Here is a 23438-nt window from a genome sequence, read left to right as displayed (position 1 = left end):
TTGCTCACAAACAAATGCTTCCTCTCTCCATAATTAGTTGGAAATTAGAAAATATTGGAGGGCCAGTAGTAAATGAATGTAGGATCAATTGTTACAGCCAAGACACAAAGGCAAAATGCATATAATTTAAAATACAGATTTATTGTTTTGGCTGAAATCACTGTATGGAACAAACATATCTGATTTGACCTGCCAGATAGTTAAAGGTTTCTTTATTTTCTAAAGTTTAGAGCCTTGGTTTTAGATCATAGTTTGAGATTATGTTTTCCTCACTGATACATAAAATAAAATTGAGCAAACTGGATTTACCTCCCCTCCCTTTTATCTTTTATAACAATCCAATGAAGGTGTGATATAGCAATACAGTAAGTCAAATGTTACTGTAGGTATTAGGAAGGGACACAGCCAGGTGGAGGTGAACACAAAAATTTTGGGGTAAGCCCCACTCCCTGCTGCAAACCCAATCCAATGTCCCCCGTTCTTCTTTTTTTAGGTCAATGAGACATGTCATTAAAACATAGCATTACTAGTTAAGTTGGCTATTTTGATACAATTGGACCTGACAAGGGGTGAAATATATGAGGCTTTCTGATAGCTAGAGCCAAACCTACAAGTCTTGTTTGGTGTTCCTGGTAAGTCATGGTTAACACATACCAAAAGTATGAAGGAAAACGAGGGTCATGAGGGGCCAAGGTTCATTGATGTGCATGGAGAGCAAATGCTAGCCGATGCCGCTGAATTAGTATAGCATAGATTGCTGAAAAAGTTAATGTCAGCTAAAATAAAAAGGTGTTAGAAGTTAGAATACATAGAGCATTGCAGCTTGCCAGTATATGGAAGCAGAGCTGGAGACCAGTCAGTGTCTATGTTGAACCATGTCCAATACTGAAAGCAGCTACAATGGGCATGTGAGCATCATAAATGGAGCATGGAACAAAGCAAAAAGGTGACCTTGTCTGATGAAAGTTTCTTTTAGCTCATGTGGACAGCGCTGAGTGTGCGTCAGTTGGGGTAAGAGATGGGACCAGGATGTCCTGTGGGAAGACTCAAGCCAATGGAGGCGGTGTGATGCTCTGGGCAATGTTCTGCTAGGAAATCTTCGGTCCTAGTATTCATCTGGATGTTTGACATGTATCACCTACCTGAACATTGTTGCAAACCAAGTATACCCCTTTATGGGGGCAGTATTCCTTAGTGACAGTGGTCTCTTTCAGTAGGATACTGTGCCCTGCAACACTGCAAAAACTGTTCAAGAAAGGTTTGAAGACCATGACAAAGAGTTCAGGTTGTTGACATGGCCTCCACGTTCCCCTACTCTCAATCTGATCGAGCATCTGTGTTATGTGCTGGTAAACAGAGTTCAATCTTACATTTAGAAACAAATTTTAGAAGGACGATTGATCCATGATATTCTTTAGAAAGGTGTTGTCCTCGTGGCTAAGTCATGATAGGCACTGTTTTGACAGAGAACTTGAATCACCCAAAGAAATAGTTGTACTGTAAGGATAAATATAATTTTGTCTTGCACTTTTTATTGTGTAAAATGTCTTACTAAGTCAAAGCTGACTGGCTAATATGCCAATGCTTAGAAGAAAGGAAAAAAATACAGACCATGACAAGCGGTTTATTTTGCAAAACAATCACTATACAGCAACAAATACAATTGCAAATTGGATTGAAAAAACATGAACTAACTACCACCAGCCATTCAATAAACACCTCCCTATGTTTACGGGCTTTAAAGGTATCAGGTAAATGCACAGATTTGTAAATCACACCCCTCATAATCCAAGACAGAAGTGACGGACTGAATTTTCTGTTCCACTGCTAAAGTTGAACTCTTTTTTTGGTACAGAATATTTAAAACTGCAATTTCCGACCCTGTAAATTCATGTTTATAAATATTAAGAGGCACTGACATCATGTTGAGTTAATATTTTATTTTAAAATACATTTTTTGAAGATTTTATCTTGTCTGCTGTCTAAAATCAAATTTTGCTAATGTCAAATATGGTATATGCTTGCATTTAAATTTGTAGGGTGTCCAGCATTCACGGAGCCCATGGGTCACAGCAGGTAAATCATTTACAAATGTCTTCTACTTCAATTAAAGTAGAAAAGATAAGTACAAATAGTTCCTGTACCTAACCAGAAAAAAATAAATTATTTTCTAAAGCCCTCTGCTTTACACACCTAAAATTGGGTCTGTCAACTCCATGAACTCATTTAATGGTATTTGGCCTGCAAACACAATTAAAAATGATTTGACACATGACGCTGGCCACAAACACTGTCCTAAAGTATTGTGATTACTTAACTAGTACACCGTACTATCTTTAGTATTGTACCTAATTAAACAACTAAATTCATCAACTATGTTACCTGGTTTAGTAAACCATACTCTAGTAAGGAATTATGAAAAGAGTCTGCATCTATCAGCTAGAATTCAAAGGGACTACAAAGAGCATCTCTCTCTGGAGGACTCAACATCTCTATGCCTTACATGAACAGTCCATTGACTGGTAATGTGAACTCACCGTTAATGTAAAATTTGCTGCTGTAGGTTCCATAACAGATTATAGCCAAGGCCTTAAAAAGACGCCTCAACAAGTTGCTATAGAGCCCATGGAGAGTGGTGACCCAATCCTGTTGGTCCTTTCCTCTTTCCTAAGAATGCAACTCCACTGGATAAGGGAGTCGTCACCCAGTAGGGAAGATGGCGAGAGAAATTAACCCAAAAGGCATAGAGTGGTGGACTCACTTTGATCTAATTATGAGGCGCCCCGTCTACTGATTAGAAGCTAGGGGCTTTGTAATTAGCTTATTCTTGAGGGACCTACCAAAAAAGATTATTTCAAAGCTGAGAATCCTTTTAAGAAATAATAAGTTTTACATGTTGCACATTTCTTTACCCTAATGTAACCCCATAGACCAGGCAAAACTCATCAGGTATATTATTGCTATTAACTATGTCAGGTTAGTGTCATGTAAGTTGATGATGCTCATCAACTGGAACAGAAATGGTCACGGCAATGTTTATAATCAACAAGAAAGGAAAGAAAGAATCCCTCACCCTGCCTTGTAACTAACTGCTATGTCATTGCTAAAATCACCGAAAACTAAGACCTGACAAATAGGAAACATTACATACAGCGCTATCACATTGCTGCTTGCAAGACTACTGAGGAGATATAAGACAAGCTGTAGGCAGCAAACCAGACGCCGGGTGCTACCTTAACTGCAACTACCATCTGCAAAATGTCAGAAGTGTGGAAATAAAACATTGACCTACTGTATATCACAAATCAGCTATTACATCTGAGCGGAAGCCTAAACCAGACTGTAAAACACCATTTACTGCAGAAGATACAACATATTTCATGACCAAATACAGAAGTAAACGGTTAGCACCCTGTAAAACAATATCTGCATTAGCTGGCTTTGTACTGTAAAATGATTTTGAGAGACATCCTTTTCTTTCTTTTGAGAAAACTGTACATACAGTAAATTCTATTGCAAAAAAAAAAAGACATAGACTGGTAACTGGTTGTCCCCAATGAATTCAGATTCCATTTTATTTTAGAGACAGACTGTGTAGTAAAACCTACAGTCAACAGAATAACATACAGCACCATGCTGTGAGAGTTCTACAAGGGTTCCTGGCCAAGTAAACTCCATTAGGCTCCTAGTACTGTAGACTGTACACACAATAAGCCTCATAACATCAAAAATGGACCTTGTTTCCAATAGGAACTCAGGTTGTTTTGGCACATGCGGCCCCTTGAATCATGAATGCTGTAAAATGGCTGTTCAATGGGGCTAGCACAGTACAAATAGCTCAAAAGAAAATAGCTAAATAGCTAAGGAGAATAACATTTTAAATTGTATTCTACCTTTTGGTGTTGTCTAGTTTTGTCATACAAGATTATATTCAGTGACAGACTTTACCACCATGCAAACCAAGCAAGATTCTTGGTGCCCTAAAGATCGGGGGGCCCCCTGCTGGCCACTATCAGTTGGCTGAAAGAAAAAAATGAATGCCTGTGTTGCTGGATCAACTGCACAGGGGCCCAGGAGAGAAAGGGGCCCTTCCCAGTTGCAGAGCAGTAGAAAATGTGACCAGACTCTACTGCTAGGCTGAAAGTGGGGCTTAGCAGGCAGACAGGGGCGGAGCTTAGAGGGCTGATGGGGCAAGGGTAAGTGATATAACAGGGTGGAGCTTAGTAGTGTGTCGGAGCAAAGCTTAGTGCTGCAATGGGGGGCCCCAAGACATAACTTTGATTATATTTCACTTGGAATTTTAAGTTTGGACAAGTAATGATAATGTTATCACTAAATTGGGGAGGGGAGGTGTTAGCCTTGCAAATTACTATTAGAAGTTCCTTTATGTTTGTTGCACAAGGTCCTTATTTAAAAAAAGGAGATTCAGGGATGCCTTCAACATTAGTATCAACAGTCCTGTGCACAGCAAACATACTACCTGGACCTCAGGATGATGACTGTTTATCTCAGAGTCTTGACTATTTACCTCTGACCTTTTATCTATTGGAATTGAATGACCTCTCCCCAGTGATTTCTGCAGTACTTAGGTTCTAGTCATTAACTTTTGGTTCTCAGTTTGATTTGCTGAAAATTAAATTGAGATAAATGATAGAAATGGAAAAATAACAGAGATGTGGTCTATACTACCAACCCTATCCTTCAAATGCTGTTACAGAAAAGTCATTAACTTAGGTTTCTTCAGCATCAAGCCTTGAGGACACCATATCAATAGAAGTTTGAAAATGAGTGATGACCACAGACTCAGACTTTAGAATTGATGGTATTTTTGTGTTACAATAGTTAAGGTCATGGACGGGCGTTAAAATACTAGTAGCTGATGACTTCTTGGGTTTAGTTATTCTATGAACTTCCACAGTATAAATCCTCACTAGCCCTTTGCTGATCCGAGCCATGTAATAGAGTAGTGAGCTATCTCAGAATATGTGGACGCATTCACAACTCAGCTATGTATCTTGCTGTCCACAATCAGAGCAATGTTCAACTTTAGCAAGTAGAAAATAAAAATCAGCAACACTTTGCGACTGGATCTTTGTACATGGAAAAGAGAACAGGATCCTTTAGGAATAAAAATCAACTCACACTTCAGCCCTTTCGAAATGAGGAGCAAGAGGAAAGCAGTCATTGACAAAAACAGCTCATTTTTGGAGCAATCAAGCTTAGAAAGGGAAATCAAAACAGCCAAGGCCTCTTAAGACCCTAAACGTAGCAAATCCATGCTAAAGAGCTTTGCTGTGTTTTATCTCAATTTATTTAAGTACACATTTTTTTTAATTTTGCTTTTTTTTTTTTACATAGGAAAAAGGAAGCTTTCCTAATATTAAATTATGCCTACCTAAAACTGCTTTACCAAATGGTGCAATAGACACAGATACTGTGAGTAAGAAATGGATTTTTCAAGTATATGAAAAGGTTTTGGGAGAATGAATGAAAACATGGCCACAGAGAAATATATATACATCTAGATTAATAATACTGTATCAAACAGGTGGAAAAAAGGTGTTGGAAATGTTTGCCTATGCACAAAGCTAGAATTTTCTGTTTGTAGCCTCTGCCGCTTGGAAGGTCTGCAATGCACAATATTACAAAGCAAAGCAGGCATTCTAGTAGCTGAAAGACCATTAAATATACAGATACTAGTCATAAAATAAGTGCGCTATGTTGACCGCTGCTCCCTTTCAATGATGCTCCCCATTTTCTTCAAATAACTCTCCTCCAAGAGGGAGCATTTCTCCCATTGTACAAGCATGACCGACTGTACGCTAACAGGATTTGCTTTTTATGTTGGATATTGGTGTCTGTCTTCTTCATCAAACATGTTGCACCTCAGCCTTTCTCACCGCAAAAAGCTTCAATGGGTTTATTAGCCTATGGGGACTGTGGATTTATGGAACAAAGAGCTTGACCACTATCTGAACTGAAGAGGAAGATGAGCAGCCGCTCTAACAGGACATGGCTCTTACGCTAACTTTGTTCGGGAGGCTGGCAGGCACATGTTGAAATAACACCAAGTACTGTAGGGCTCCATGCAAGACTAGTCAAGAGCAGTGATAAGGACTTGGGTGATGCTTAGAAAGTATCCTAATACGTGAAGTTTGGTCTTCTAATTCCTTTGGAACGTGACAAAGTATGACCAGTTGCTAGTTGTCTACTGTTATCCTAGGACTTTGTTTTACTGCCAGTAACATAGTGGGTAAATCTGGCACCTTCACTCAGAAAATGATGTATAAAATGAAAAACCTACTTGTGTATAGGTTTGGCATTATGTGATATTTGCTCATACTCTAAAAGGATTGGAAAAGTAATGAATGTGACACCTGCTTTGAGCCCAAATCCTGCCAAGAGCTCATGCGTAAATATTTTCATTAATAATATTATTATTATTTAAGATTAACTTCATACACTGCTAAAGGTAACACATTCATAAGCCCTGTTTGGCCAGAGCCGCAGTGACGTCTTCTGCTAGGGTTGCAAGCTGTGGTGATTCTAGCAGGTTGATGCTTCCAGAAGAGGACACGTTGCTGAGACGCCGTGGAGAGGCAAGGCTAGAACGACCTGGAGACTCTGTGATTATATCAGCACCGTGGTCAACACGGGCCTTGGCTTGCTCTCGGAAATGCAATTTCTGGCTGTCTATCTGTCAAGAAAAAGAAAGGTAATGGTATATGCTTTACCAAGGCATCAAATTACTGAGCAGCAGTCTAGAACGGTCTACCTTGATTTCATCTTGGAGATATTAGCTAACAAGATATTTCAACTGCAACAAGATGCTCAAAATCAACAATGTAATATAGGCAGACGTGTCATCCACAGTGACATCAACGATGTAGACAGAGACTGGCTGCCCTGGTCATGTGTCCATGGACAATTATCCTCATCCTGCAGTGACATCCCTGGTACTGGTAGGGACTTTTTTTGAGGGGAGGAAAATTGGCAGCAGTTGAAGCACGTTTGTTGGGGATTCGAAAACATAATTACAAAAACTGAATTTACCATGTAAGAACAAACGCTAAAGGGATTTTCTAGTACTTTTATATTGATAGCTTATCCTCAGGATTGGCCATCATTATCTTATCGGTGAGGGCCCAATGCCTAGCACCCCCATCTTTCAGCTGTTCTGCAGTAGCTCCTGCTCCAGAACTACACAGCTCTGTCCATTATATAGTGGACGGAGCTGGTTACTGCAACACTGCTCCCAGTTAAGTGAGTGATAGCAGTGCTGCAGAAACCAGCTCCGTTCTCTACACAATGGACAAAGTTGTGTCGCTCCGGCACCCACTTCTAGCAGGAGTGTCTGATCTCCACTGATTCGATATGAATGGTAATTAATATAAAAGTACCAGAAAACCCCCTTTAGGGCTCTTTCACACTTGCGTTGTTGGGTTCCGGCATAGAGTTCCGTCGTCGGGGCTCTATGCCGGAAGAATCCTAATCAGGATTATCCCCATGCATTCTGAATGGAGATAAATCCGTTCAGGATGCATCAGGATGCCTTCAGTTCCGGACCGGAACATTTTTTGGCCGGAGAAAATACCGCAGCATGCTGCGCTTTTTGCTCCGGCCAAAAATCCTGAACACTTGACGCAAGGCCGGATCCGGAATTAATGCCCATTGAAAGGCATTAATCCGGATCCGGCCTTAAGCTAAACGTCGTTTCGGCGCATTACCGGATCCGACGTTTAGCTTTTTCTGAATGGTTACTATGGCTGCAAGGACGCTAAAGTCCTGTTTGCCATGGTAAAGTGTAGTGGGGAGCGGGGGAGCAGTATACTTACCGTCCGTGCGGCTCCCGGGGCGCTTCAGAGTGACGTCAGGGCGCCCCACGCGCATGGATGACGTGATCGCATGGATCACGTCATCCATGCGCATGGGGCGCTCTGACGTCATTCTGGAGCGCCCCGGGAGCCGCACGGACTGTAAGTATACTGCTCCCCCGCTCCCCACTACTACTACGGCAACCAGGACTTTAATAGCGTCCTGGCTGCCATAGTAACACTGAACGCATTTTGAAGACGGATCCGTCTTCAAATGCTTTCAGTTCTCTTGCGTTGTTACGGATCCGGCGGGCACCTCCGGCAAATGGAGTACACGACGGATCCGGACAACGCAAGTGTGAAAGAGGCCTTAATATAGTTTTATTGAGGATCCAATGGCTGAATTTTTTTTGGGGTATTTCAATCTGCGTTTGTGCTGGTAGCTAGATTTTGCTAATTAAATACACAAATACGCAAAACACGGATACCGGCCATGTGCATTCCGCATTTTGCGGATCAGATCGTCTTTCTCCTGTGTAGAAATGCCTATTCTTGTCTGCCATTATGGATAAGAATAGGAAATGTTCTATCTTTTTTACAGGGCCGCAGAACAGAAGTACGGATGTGAACAACACACGATGAGCTGACCGCATCTTTTGCTGACCCATTAAAATGAGTGGGACTGCATTGTGGAACAGATGCGGATAGAAATATGCAGTCGTGTGAATGGGCCCTTAAATGGGTCTAAAATGTTCCAAGGAGGTGGATTAAAACCTTTTTACATGCTGTAACGTTCTCCTCCCACTCACAAAAAGAGAACACATTAAGAGTCCAAAGTCATCAAGTGACAGTGACAACTGTAATTTCTCACCTTAATATTTCCACCGCCAGGAATGTGGTGAGCATTATCTAGTGAGCCAATCTTTGCGTGGGCTTTTTCTTTGAAATCCAGTTTAACACTCTCAATCTTAATATTTCCACCACCTACACAGAATATAGATAACACTAAAATTACCTTCCTGAGATAACATGTACATTATACTCATGTGTCTCTGAAATCATTAGATATGTAGGGGAAAAAAAGGAATCTGTTACATTTTATTTGGTTATAAACTCAAAACATCCAGTTACAGGAGTTTTTTCAGGCAGATCATTTTGATAAAAAAGAGTGAGAAAGGCTTAAAGAGGACCTTTCACCTTGAAAAACATTGTGAACTAAGTATACAGACTTATAGAGCGGCGCCTGGGGATCTCACTGCACTTACTATTATCTCTGGGCGCCGCTCCGTTCTCCCGTTATGCCCTCCGGTATCTCCGCTCACTAAGTTATAGTAGGCGGAGTCTACCCTTGTCCTGTGGGCGTCTCCTTCTCCTAGGCTGCAGCGCTGGCCAATCGCAGCGCAGAGCTCACAGCCTGGGAGGTTTTTTTCTCCCAGGCTGTGAGCTGTGCGCTGCGATTGGCCAGTGCTGCAGCCTAGGAGAAGGAGACGCCCACAGGACAAGGGAAGACCCCGCCTACTATAACTTAGTGAGCGGAGATACCGGAGTGCATAACGGGAGAACGGAGCGGCACCCGGGGATAATAGTAAGTGCAGTGAGATCCCCGGGCGCCGCTCTACATGGCAGCATACTTAGTTCACAATGGTTTTCAAGGTGAAAGGTCCTCTTTAAGAATAAAAACTAAGGTTTGCTCACCTCCAATTATCACCCTCTGCTGCCGTTCTGGCTGTGCGGGGCTTTGCTGGCATTTAAGACACGTCAAACCAGAAAAGGAAATGGAGAGCAGTGGGGATCGGAGCAGTGCTGGAACGGCAGCAGTGGGGGATCGTGGAGGTATTATTTTTAACCATTTCTGACATGTTTTTAAACAAAATTAGCTACCCAGAAAACCCATTTAAAGTGTAGCTGTTATTTTGAAAAATGTTGACACGTCATAGTGACATGTGAAAAGTTTTGATCGGTGAGGGTCAAGGTGATGAGACCCCCATCAATTGCTAAAATGAGGAGGTCCTTGCTGGCTCAATTTGGTCTCATATGAGCACATCTTCAGCTAGCAAGGAGACACAGTGCTCGGCAGAGCATTTTTGAATCCTTATTCAGGCAATCAATGGGTGTCTCAGCAACCGGGCTCTCACCAATCAAAACTTTTTGACATGTTAGTATGACATGTCAAAAGTCAGTGGCGTACTTCCAACAGAGACGGACAACGCAGCTGCTATGGGGCAATGGGGAAAAGGGGCCCGCAGTGAACCAAAGGCCCGCGCCCTATAATTTCACTTATTACTGTCCAGCTCTAGTATAGTATCCTTATCAGTGGAGAAGGCTAAAGGACCTGTGATGATGTCATCACAGGTCCTGTACATCTAGTAAAGGAACTGCACAAAGAATGGTGTCGTTCCCAGGTTAGATAGGAGCATCTGCCAGGACCTGTGATGACATCATCTTCAGCATCACAAGTCCTGTACATCTAGTAAAGGAACTGCACAGAGCATGATCACAGGTCCATCAACCACCAACAGCATGAAGAAGAATTGCAGGATCAGATCTTCACTGAGACTAGAATGAGTGGTAAGAGGAGGTCCTCCTCCTTTCTCCTCATTACCCCTCTATTCCCTATTTTACACATATATATATATATATATATATATATATATTTATATATATATATATATATATATATATATATATATATCACTTCTCACATCAGTACACTGCTCTATCTCTTATATATATAAAAAATAATTTCTGTCTGTCTGTCTGTCCAGACGTCTGTCTGGACGTTCTTTATGCGCGACCAAATGACTGGACCGATCTTCACCAAATTTGGCACACAGGTACATCAGGTGTCCGGGAAGGTTTTAGACAGGGTCTCAGCTCTCTAGGACCCTGTCTAATCACCCACATTAGCCAACACAAGCCTGCAAGTGTTTCTCTTCAAATCCCAACTGCCATAAACACAGTTTTACTACATTTTTCTTTACTGCTTAAATGGGCGGGCACTGTGGAGGTCACTGTTTTTAAATGGGCGGGCACAGTGGAGGTCACTGTTATTAAATGGGTGGGCACTGTGGAGGTCACTGTTATTAAATGGGCAGGCGCTATGAAGGTCCCTGTTAAAGGGGCGCGCACTGTGAAAGTCACTGTTAAAGGGGTGGTTACTGTGAAAGTCACTGTTAAAGGGGCGGTCACTGTGAAAGTCACTGTTAAAGGGGCGGTCACTGTGAAAGTCACTTTTAAAGGGGCGGTCACTGTGAAAGTCACTCTTAAAGGGGGCGGGCACTGTGAAAGTCACTTTTAAAGGGACGGGCACTGTGGAAGTCACTGTTAAAGGGGCGGACACTATGAAGTCATGTATAAATGTCATATATCCAAACGAAACAATACACTGTGCTATGAATTAATCTTCAGGAAAATAAACCAGATTGACATCCATGGTGCTAATGTATATATCTTTAGGAGCGCTCTATATGTGTTCCTTCTATGGGCATTAATATAACCATCATTATACCTCGTACCTCACATATCAGTACACTGCTGGGCATACTACATTCCTGTGTCCACTTCATCTATTATACTGTATAATAGATGCAGTGTGTGTGTGTAATATATATATATCCTGTACGTCCTAGAGAGCTGTGACCCCACAAGATTTCTTTCCAGGTAGAAAGGGATGTGTATACCAAGTTTCGTTGAAATCGATGGTTGCGTTTTTGAGTGATTGCGGAACATACATACATACTTCCTTCTTCATATACATATATATATATATATATTACACACACACACTGCATCTATTATACAGTATAATAGATGCAGTGGACACAGGAATGTAGTATGCCCAGCAGTGTACTGATATGTGAGGTACGAGGTATAATAGATGCAGTGTGTACAGATATATTTTATGCCTAGCAGTGTACTGATATGTGAGGTACGAGATATAATAGTTGTAGTGTGTACAGATATATAGTATATACAGAAGTGTACTGATATGTGAGGTACGAGGTATAATAGATGCAGTGTGTACAGATATATATTATGTCCAGCAGTGTACTGATATATGAGGTACAATAGATACAGTGTTTACAGTACAGATACATAGTATATCCAGCAGTGTACTGATATGTGAGGTATGAGATATAATAGATGTAGTGTGTACAGATATATAGTACTGTATATACAGAAGTGTACTGATATGTGAGGTACAAGATATAATTTATACCTCATATCTCACATATCAGTACACTGCTGTATATACTGGCCATGAACGGGTAGGGGAGAGGCTATGAATAGAGCATGGGGGCCCAATTTAAATTCTTGCTATGGGGCCCAGTGATTTCCATGTACGCCCCTGTCAAAAGTTTTCGAAAATGACAGTTACACTATAAGAATATTTGAGGCTCTGTTCACACCCTTGTACAGTGGTGCCTGATGGACCCAATTGACTTATAATAGTGTCCTTCAGGTTCTGTTAAGGACCCCGTTCTGATGGACCCCATTATAAGTTATGGGGTCTGTTGAGCCTCCAACTCAAATGAGAACATAAGAACAAAAGAAATGTGGGTGGGCACTCAAACTATGGACTAGGCAGAAAGCACTTTATTATAAGGTCAATAAATATAAAAAATATAATTATTTTATATTTATTGACCTTATAATAAATTGCTTTCTGCCTAGTCCATAGTTAGAGTGCCCACCCACATTTCTTTTGTTCTTAACTTTATTTATACTGGTAGGGGGAGCCAGGTCGATTGGTTGCACCTACATCCATATATTGTCAGACCTTGAGCCGTCCCTTTTTGGATATATTACAAATGAGAACATAGCCTAACAAGTCAATCAGAAATGTATTGTTTATAATTGGAAAAAATAGTTCATATATTTCAAATTATCAATGGAAGAACCTGATATAACCTGATAACCATATTGGATGTTACTTTCAAATCAGCTTCTCGGAATCTGATAGTAAAACTGTCATTCCGTCAGTCATCTTCAGTCGATAACATAACGACAGCTTTACTATCAGTTTTCTGATAACACACTTCAAAAGAGGCAACAAATAGGGCTGCCCTCCCTATTGTCAGGCTCTTTATTCCACAATTTTAAATGTATAAACTATTTAAATTTTTTTGCCAATTATTCAATGCTTCCGAAACATATTATACAATGTGCTTGTTGTAGATACTCCATTTACTGAGAACCTGTCACCATGAAAATGCAGTGCAATCTGCAGGCCGCATGTTATAAAGCAGGAGGAAATGAGCAGATCGATGTATGGTTTTATGGGAAAAGATCCAATAAAACATGTCATTTATTCATTAAAATCTCAGCACTTTCTGAGTTCAGTAGCTTGAGTGGGACAGTCTTATGAGTGATTAAAGTTCCCTTTAAGGTTCCTGTTAAAGTATCCTTTCTCATTGATGTACTTCATTCCTACTAGCCTAATATTGTCATGATACCAAAGACCCTTAACAATAATTGACCAGTTGCTGCTGTCTGGATTGACGACTAGTCTCCAGTGTATTCTATATTAGCTCAATACATTTCTGTCTTTACTAACATAGCCGTCAGCCGGACCACAAAGTATCTGCTTATTTTGCTTTTAACTGGAAGCTGTCCAGTAACCACAGCCAAAGGTTAAAAGCCACCAAAGTGCTATCGTATTGTGTTTGGACCCAAGCATTAATTGGTCTCTTGTGGTCATTATTAAAATTATGCTCAATTAGATTTCTAACCAACTTTCTCAATGTGAGAAAATATCAGATATTATTGGATGTTTGCCAAAATGCAGCTTAAAGTGTATCTTTCACTTTTTTGAAGATACAGTCAATATTAGTTGATATACTCTCTTATGGGCATTTGGTGAAATGATACATTTTCCTGTTTTGCATCTATTTGGGCCATTTTTCAGTAGCTGAAATTGATTGCTGCTCATTTGCATTGGCTATTACACTGGTTGATGAAAAGTATGTGGGGGAGGACCAGGCAGTGTAATAGGCCCTTTAGACACGATCAGAATTGCGTGCAGATTTTTAGCGCGGATTTGCATGCGGAAAATCGGCACCGTAGGTTATGCACATTGTATTTTATGAGAATTTTAAATTGTCATGTACAGGATGCAGATTTTTTTCGGTGCGGATTTTGACCTGATTTTAAAAATCCACAGCATGTCAAATTTATTTTCAGGGATGAGTGAACCCATGGAAGTCAGTTTCGCCAGGTTTGGCCGAACTTCGAGTTCAGGACCCGAACTTGACCCGAACTCGAACCCGAACCCCATTGAAGTCAATAAGGACCCAAACTTCACTTTATTATTTTCCATCATAACATTGTTATATTGGAAAATAACATAATACTTAAAGGGTTTCTGTCACCAGAATTATCCGTATTAAACTGGCTGACATTATCGATGTGCTATTCTTGTGATTATTCATGCCCCCAATACTGCACAATTCTAACTTTTATAATATGCAAATTAGCCTCTAGGTGTAAGAGGGGGGGGGGGGGGCATTGCTCCTGCTCCTAGAGGCTCCGTTCTCCCACCTCATTCCACACCCTGCCAGTCTTGATTGACAGGGCCAGGCCAACATTCGTCTCCTCCTGCCAGTCCTGTGTGCTGGGTAAACGGCACGGAGCAGGCGCGAAATTTACCCAGCACACAGGGACGGCAGGAGGAGACGAACGCTGGCCTGTCAATCTGGACTGGCAGGGCATCTTATATTCCCACCAAGCCAGCTCATGACATGTGACTTCCTTCGTAAGCTACAGGCTGCTGAAGCCAAAAGTAGGAAGTGGTCATAATAATGTGACTCAACTGTGTATTTCCTGTTGCTTATATAGTGCCAATATATTCAGAGTGCAATACAGGCCTTTACTCTAGTATATGTTGCAGACTAGCTACAGTCAGTTTAACTCTGGCTACGTTGGAATGCAGAGTGTAAGGGATTCTCTGGTTTTTCAACAAAGACCCCCTCAAGAACATACAACAACATGTCTGGAGTAAAGACCAGATAGGGCAGACTGGCCATATACCCTACAGGGAAATTTCCTGGTGGACTGATGCCCAGGTGGCCACTCAAGTTCTCCTCATGACCGCTGACCAGGTACATAGCGATTTGATGCTCTCAGCATTAATTAATGCTAGGAGTATCAAGTACTTATGCACCTGGCCAGCAGCCGCAGGTGTCCTCCGGAATTCAACTGTATCACCGTCGTCATTATGGTGATAGGGCAGTATTTTATGCTGCATTGTGGTGTTTAGTTTTGCTGGGGTGGTATTTTGTGCTACACTACGGTATTGCTGGTCCCATCTACTTCTGTTAACCAAACTATTTGTGGTTGGTGTTGGCCGTGCCTACTTGTGTTACCATGCCTTCTGTCAATTAGAATTCACCTACAACTTGGGACCACTTTTAGTTTTTTTTTTCGAGGGCCACTTTAAGTTCCCAGTCCACCCCTGTGACCAGGAACAAGGTGACCAGAAGCAGGAGCCGGACAGAACTGGAACAGGGGGTGAACTGTGCCAACGCTCAAGCAAAGTTTTGGAGGACTTTCTTTGCTTAAAGGGAATCTGTCAGCAACTAAATACCCCCTAAGCTAGAGTAATTGGTGTATAGTATAGTGTAAGTGGTGCTGAGTCCGGCTATGCAATTTTTATCTTCTTACTAGCGTTCCGACACTGTTCTCCAACAAACCAGCAGTGAAATGTATTGAGAGGACTCCTATTTCAGTCCTCTCCATTATGTGTGTGAGCTCTGGAGTCCTCTCAATGCATTTTACTGCTGGATTATGGGTGCACAGCATCGGAAAGCAAGTAAGTATGAAGGTAAAAATTGCATTACTGAACTCAGCGTCACTTACACTACACACTGCTTACTTTAGTTTTGGGATGGGAGGTGTTTTGGAGCTGACAGATTCCCTTTAAATAGGCACTAGGGGTCCGGGATCATATTTCAGCTAGTTGCCATGGCAACCTCGTCACTGTATCAGCTTCTTAGTAATGTGATGCTCGTGGTTAGAGGATGCAGGAGGATAATTCTGGAGTGGGAGCAGTGAGTACAGAGTAATGGGTGCTAGGTGTAACACTCCCCCTGGTCCCTGTCCTCAGTGGCTTGCAATCTAATTCCCCTATATTACACCCTGACATACACACTGAGGCCTCTTTATAATCATCCGATTTACCTATAGGTATGTTTTGGTGTGTGACAAGATACTGAAGTACCCAGAGGAATCCATGTAGGCACAGGGAGAGCATACAAACTCCATGCGCATGTTACTTTTGGTCTCAAACTCAGAGAGCCAAAGCAACACTGCTAACCACCGAGTCAGTTATCTGCCATTTTTTCTAAAATGCCACATACTACTTAAATTTTGACCTAATTAACCCATCTGAGTTGTGAAGGAAACATATTGTAGCTTCATTGGCATAGTATGAACTTGAAATATTGAGATGGCGCAAGGGTAATCTTTTTAATTCTTTTATATTTGAGTAATTATGGCTACTTTGTTTCAGTGATAGACTGGTTATTTTGGTTGTCTAATGTTCCATGAGCCTGTGTAATCATCAGTGATATTAATGTAGGATGCCTATTCAGTAGCAACAGGAACATAGAAGAAGAATTATTTGTCAGGTAGTGCTACAGTCAGAGAACTAAATATCAAAATGGATGTCCTACATAAATAGATTGACATGTTTATAGACTGGTACATCCTTTAAACTTTTTATGATTTATAGAATATAACTGAGCCAATCCCAAACGCTTAGCTTATTTTTAATTTCATGAAAAAATCCTCATGACTCCATCAATGGTTACAATATGGGAATCTCTTTACCTGGCCTATGGCGAATGTTCCTCAGGGAGCCACACTTTGATGTTACATGACTAAGGTCAATCTTCTTGGTAACGATCTGGATCTGTAAAAATAGAATACATTTAGATATATGGAAAGTAAATCTGGATGACCCTGGATTGGAATAGGCAAGAAATTTCTGGATAATTTGAAAAAGAGTCAAGAATCGATTCATGCTATAGTGACTAGTGAGTACAGACAAAGGTCAGTGGCGCAGCATGTAACGAAGCAAGTAGTTACATTATAATTTGTTGTTAATGTGCAAAGAGTGATTAAAATACAAGTTATTAACATAGGAGTAAGGGATTTATTTCAACATTCTAGTTTGAGGACACAATAATAAGTGGATGACCCTGGATGGAGCACCCTGCTCTTCAAACCTCAGTTCTTTATCATCTGTATCTCCATTACAAAGTTTGTATTGATTCCCATTTCCCTGCCATTCAGACAAAAACATCCCGATGATACATATGTGCTTAAAATATGTGCTTATTTTGTCGGCACAAAAAGAGTTGTCCCTTTCCAAATGTGACTAGGACATAAACATCATATATGGTTCTCCCATTTTCAAAACTCCTAATATAACCCAGAGTGGAAAACTTTTGAAACTAGCAGCTGTTTATCTGGTAGATACAGTGTAACCATGGTCTCCCATTCATGGCTTAGGTTATATATCGAAGATATATGTAACCACCTGAACCTTTTTCTGAAGTTATTGTCTAATTAATGGAGATTTTACCAGCCAGACCCATGGCGATCAGGTGAATACTGGGGCGGCTATCATATAAGAAAGAATTGCCCAGATGGGACTACCCTTTTAAAGGGGTTTGTTTTCTGCTTGTAAGAAGTTATAACTATTGGATAGGACAATTCCTATCGCTGGGACGCCCAACGATCGCTAGAACAGTGCACCTCAGGGCCCCTCAAAATGAATGGAGCAGCAGATTAGGTATGCACACTGCGGCTCCATTCATCTCTACGAGAGTTTTGGAGGCAGTTGGTCAATTTGGGTGGAATAGGCCACCCATGTAATTTGTTTGTGGGGCCTTCTGACTTTCCCCAATGGCACCTGACAGAGAAGGATCTGACAGTTGGATTTCAACATGCTCATTCCTTTTATTCTCAGGGAGATAAGCCAGTACTAGAAGTGCCTAGCAGCGGCTTTCTCCTCGTGGCCATTCAGAATGTTGAGAATGAGTGTTGAATGCTCTTTCTATCTAAAGTATATGGCCAGCTTTACATATACTGTTATATGTATAAGGTTAGCACCCACACTATCTTCTACCTAATAACATGCTCATGTGGCCAAACTATAGGAGTGAACATTGAACACAGAGAAAAAAGACAGAACAGGTGTTGAAAGGTTTGAGGTGGTAAAAAAGGGTGGAAGCCTTAAAGGATCATTAGAAGGAGCACCAAGGAAGTGTTGGAGGAGATCCCATCGTAAAGCAGGCCCTTACTTACTTGACCTCCCCCAGCATTATGAGTGATGTTATCCTTGGAACCGCAACGAGACGGAACAAAACTAAAATCAATCTTCTCATTTAATATTTTAACCTAAAAGGAACAGGAGGCAAAATGAGCATGTTCTAATGAGATAGTGTAGCAGCAAAACGCTTACTGCTACAACAGGATGGTCCTAAACATAGGAATCAATCCACTGGTTTGCATCATAAGTTTTCTGTAAAGTACAGATATTGGTAGTTATGTTCTCCAATAACTCTGCATATTACATAGCTCTGTGATGGCTAACCTCCGGCACTCCAGCTGTGATAAAACTACGACTCCCAAGATGTACACTTATTTGGCTGTTCTCAGAACGCCATAGAAATGAATGGAGCATGCTGGGAGACGTAGCTTCACCACAGCTGGAGTGACGGAGGTTATCCATCACTGACATAGCTGGTTTACAATATAAAGATATATTGGATGTCCCTCAAGTTTGACTAGAACTCTTGGATATATCTCTTTTGGGGGAAAAAACACTGCAGTTTTTTTTTATTTTTATCCGAAGCCTTCATTTATATTTTCTTTTCCTTTTGAACCCATATTTAGCTTTGGCCGAAAAAACTGCATGAACAACTGCAACAAAAATGACAGCTTTTCGTCCCAAAATAAAAAAGTCATTTATGAAACCTCCCTTGGTCAGCTAAAGTGTGCTGTCGAGGAGGTCACATTCTGTACTGGTCCCTGTGGTAATCAGACTGTTGGTCAGTGATCACAGTGTGCTTATACACTGGACTTACTCTTCATATTGTATGGTTTCTGGAAACAATATGAAGTGATTTACAGTTTACTGCTGCAGAAAAGCTCCCGCTGTTGGAGATGGGACCCATTTTACCTTCAGCCACGAGAATTTTGAGGTTCTGTCAGAGCTTTCCACTGTATTTTCTGTGTGGTCTATGAGTACAGTATACCGTATATACTGTAGGTTTATCATATTTTTTAAATGCCTTTTCTCAAGTCTTAAAAAATTGCCATACAAAGCTGAACAATTGTAAATATCTTTCATAAGTTATTATAATGTATATGTATGTACAGTGCTGATCCAGAGTTACACCCAGTATTATACCTCAGAGCTGTATTTACAATTCTGCAGTTAAACTCAGCAGGCTCAATGCCAATCTCATTCTGGTAAGTCTAATATTTACATTCACCAGCATGATAAGAAAATTAAAAAGAGAAAGGCAGCACCCCAAGGAGCAGCTCAGTCTCAGGCAAATTGTTAGAGGCAGTGGGCTATAGGTAGAATACTACCCTTAATTGGTTGTTCTACAAGATGTGCTGCAATGCAGGTGTCACGTTACTGAAGAGTGAGTGCCATCAGTTTGCTGCAGTATCTTCTCAACCCTATGGTCGTTGACACATGTAAAGGCGGAAATAGTGTGTGAACCTGGCTAAAGGAATATGGTGGCTCACTCTGTCGGTAACTATGGAATGGGTGCTGCTAGGCCTAATGACTCACCCAGTCAAAGGGAATTCTGACATAAATAAAAGTGTGTGAACCTGACCTGACAAGGAGAGCTGTTCTGTCTTGGAATGTGGTTTCCTGCAATACTGATTACCCTTACAAAAGTGGAGAGCAGATAGGATATCATAGAAGACCTGACAGATACACTTTAAAGGGGTTCTCCAGGACTGAACCCCATGAATGGGAGCAGTACTGCTGTAACCAGCAGCGGCTACTACACAGTGGACAGAGCTGTGTAGTTGCAATACTTGTTTCCGGTGCCCGAGCTACTGCAAAACAGCAGATCAGCAGGGGTGTGGGTAGCCTGACCACTGCTGACCTGAAATCAATGACCTATCAAATGTCTGTTCTGGAGAAACGCTTTAATTCTTACACCAGACACTGTAAACCAGGGGAGTGCATGTCAATATATTCGCTAACGGTTTCTAATAGCAACCTGAAGAACTGTGACTATTTAACTCATGAACATTGCAAGACCATTAATGCAATGAATTTGCAAAGACACTCAAGGTTTTATGATGAACATACACTTAAAAGAATACTTATTGTTTTGCAAATCTTTTGGCATGTGATAGTGACATGTCAGGAGCTGAGACACCTGCAGAAATGAAGGTGCAGAAGCACTCAGGTGAGCATTGTGACCCTTCAACATTTTAAGGACCTGTCCACCATGTGCTCGGCTTTCCACGTACAGCCTTGCAAAGCAGGTTGAAAGTTTCGGCCTCTTCATTTGAGAGATTAGGAGGTTTCAGCAACAAGACCTTCACTGATCAATACTTATGTCAAAAGTTTTATAAAATGATAGTTGCACTTTAACATTTCCTTATTATTGAGATGCCCCATATCAAGTCTTTGTACTTTAAGAAAAAGCCAGCCATTTATAGGAGATAACTATTGACTTTAACACCCATTTGTACAACAGCTATCTCCCCGGATACTGCTATACATATGCATGGTTGGCTTGGCTGAACATGCATATTTAGTAAATGGTGAGAAGGGAGCAAGCTGCTGTCATATCTCCCCGAGAACAAAAGGATTGGGCAGTTGAAATCCAACTTGCCGGATCCTTATCTTCTATGAGATCTGCTGTTAGGGAAGAATTAAGAGGCTCCATACACATTAGATGATCGGCTGACCTCATCGTAATCAACCCACATAGATCTACTGTGTATGGCCAAATTTAGGTGAAATAATTGTGTCTTTGGAATTTTAAAGTACATTAATACTAGTGGCACATAACCACTATAGCCAGTTACTGGCTACAACGGAGCATATGCCCATGTCCATGCAGTATCGGGTGTAAACTCTCCAGGGACCGGAACATGGACACAGCAGAGGCAGGTAATTATGAATTTTCTGTCTGAGGAGGCGGACTGCGGGTAATAATTATAATCTAATTATTCCCAGAAAACCCATTTAAGTTATAATCTGCTACGTGTAGGAAAATAGAATTCAAACACGTCTATCTGTGATGGCCAGACAGAGCCTTGTGTATCTTTTTATTGTGGGTGCTCTTACCTGTCCACCTTTAGGCTGATACTTGATGTTATCAGTAGATCCAATCTTCGACTTTACATTCTTCAAGTCAGGCAGGGGTTGATTCAAAAGGCGCAGCTGTTTTAGAGTGGCAGGAGACTTGGGAGGTGTTCGTAGGATGGCAATTTTCTTGTCAGAGGCTATATACATGGCAGATCTTGGAGTTCCTGGAGTACGGGGTGTACGTGAATAACTTGGTGTTCCTGGTGTACCAGGTGTTCGAGAAGCATAACTTGGTGGTGTTCCTGGGGTAATAGCTGTGGATCCAGGTGTAGTAGGTGTAGAAGTTCCACTCTTTCCTGTTCGACTCCAAATTGGCTCAGATCCTACATAATGAATAAGACACAATAGTAAAGAAAGAATGAAATAATCCAAAGAGAATGTAAGGATTATTCAAATACCCCCACCATACAATGTTTGATATATAGATGGATAGACTATATGGACAAAAGTATTTTGACGCATCTCTTAATCATAGAGTTATAAAGCGAGTTTGCCGAGTGCTGAGGCACATAGTGTTGGATGTAGTGTGCCAACTGTAAAGTTTGGTGAAGGAGGGATAATGCTATGGGCTTGTGTTGTTGAAGAGAAATCTTAATTCTTCAGTATACTAAGACATTTTGGACAACTTTACACTTCCGGTGCACAAAGCAAGGTCCATAAAGACATGGTTGGGCGACTTTGGTGTGGAAGAACTTGGCTTGTCCACACACAGACCTGACCTCAACAACTGTGGAATGAACTAGAATGGAGATTGTGAGCCAGGCCCATTTTGTCCAACATCAGGGTCTGACCGCACAAATGTTTTTTTAGTAGCAAAGGAGGGGGAAACCACTTTATAATGAGATGTCTAATCTCTACGTGTCATGTGTAGGTGTCCCAATACATTTGTCCATATAGTGTGTCTTTTCATTACTGATGTGAATAAACACATTCTGTCCTGTTATCCATAACACTGTGCTAAATAATATATAAAATACAGCAATGCCTATCTCAGACATGTATGGCATATTCACAGCTCCCACCTCTGGAATTTGCACCTATCTCTAGAGCAGGGCTGCCAACTCCATCTGGCCAAGATGCAGCGGCCAGAGGTAGTTAGGACTACGAAAACAGCACAGCAGATTGTGTTCCACTCTTTATGCAACTTTCATACAAGTGACTGAGAGCTACAAAAACAGCGTAACTGGCTCATAGCAGAACCTGCTTGGCTGTTTCAGTAGTGCCAATTACATCTGATGCCACATCCAGGTAGATTTGGTCAGGGGACCATGTTATTTTCAATTTTATTTTATTGTGTGCAGTCCCAAACTATAAACCAATGCATGGGAAGATACAGTTTGAACCATTGTTTCCCCCACTATGAATACATGGAATTTACAGATTGGTATAAATAACCTCCCAGAACATCCAGATCACTTATAGAGATGAAATCATCAATACAGTAAAGTTTTACAAGGCAGCATTGATATAGACATACTTGTGGTGCGTCTCACAGAGGATGTGCTGGTGGACAAAGAGTTCTCTTCCTTATCTACAGGGATTATTTTTCTAGTGGGGTGGATTGAAGAAGGTCTCGGCAGAGAGGAACGTTTCTCTGGGCTCTTGGTCACTCCATCCTAAAAAAGAGCAAAGATGAGGGTAACCTAACAGATCACAGATGTGTTTGCCTAAAAAAAGACCATATAATGCTGTCCTCCTCAAGAGCAGCTTTGTGTGAAGACAGTTTTATCCAGGTAGCATGAAAAATAACACTGCCATCTGGCAGCTATCAAAAAAGTTATGAGTCTCCAGTATGTATGAGGGGAGCACCCCTACCTCCTTACCTCCTGCAGACCTGTTAGCATTGATTGACGGGCTGCGTGTGTACATGCTGATACACTGCGGGGGGAGCACTTCCCTCACAAATACAGGGAACTCATAACTAGAGATGTGCAAAGTTCTCTAAATTTCAATTTGGCTGCTTAGCTGAATTTTTTTTTTTTATTGCTTTGTGACAAATTACGCTGCCCCCTGTCATTGAACTCCTCAGATGCTGCCTTCATCGCGGCATCCAAGATCTATATTAAAGCATTTTAGTGTTTGCAATAAAAAAAATAATAATTGTACTTACCTCATCCATTTGATCGTGAAGAGGGAGCAGTGGCCATCTTGCTTAAGGATCCAGTGCGAAATCTCACGGTGCGTGATGACGTCATCGTGCACGAGATTTCACGCGGGATCTTCAAATCAATTTTTTTTATTGCTATTTCAGGGAAAATTGATTTGAT

General features: G+C 41.2%; 1 protein-coding gene across 4 annotated transcripts in view; it reads right to left on the bottom strand.

The window, feature by feature from the left end:
• Positions 1-1610: 1610 nt before the first annotated feature.
• MAP2 (microtubule associated protein 2) overlaps positions 1611-23438 on the bottom strand; it is a 258280-nt gene continuing 236452 nt past the window's right edge. For 2 of the 4 annotated variants that reach the window (XM_040441562.1, XM_040441559.1), the window contains 6 exons: positions 22649-22787; positions 21151-21494; positions 18126-18218; positions 16644-16725; positions 8686-8798; positions 1611-6697 (listed from right to left, as the gene is read on the bottom strand). In XM_040441562.1, coding sequence (XP_040297496.1) covers positions 6482-6697; positions 8686-8798; positions 16644-16725; positions 18126-18218; positions 21151-21494; positions 22649-22787 — 987 coding nt within the window. In that variant the 3' untranslated portion in view covers positions 1611-6481. The remainder of the gene's footprint in view (positions 6698-8685; positions 8799-16643; positions 16726-18125; positions 18219-21150; positions 21495-22648; positions 22788-23438) is intronic. The other 2 variants (XM_040441561.1, XM_040441560.1) reach the window with 2 other exon arrangements.

This window comes from Bufo bufo, chromosome 7 (genome assembly GCF_905171765.1).
Source record: "Bufo bufo chromosome 7, aBufBuf1.1, whole genome shotgun sequence".
Classification (NCBI taxonomy): Eukaryota; Metazoa; Chordata; class Amphibia; order Anura; family Bufonidae; genus Bufo; species Bufo bufo.
The sequence above is the reverse complement of the archived record's forward strand: the minus strand, read 5'-3'. Positions and strand labels throughout refer to the sequence as shown.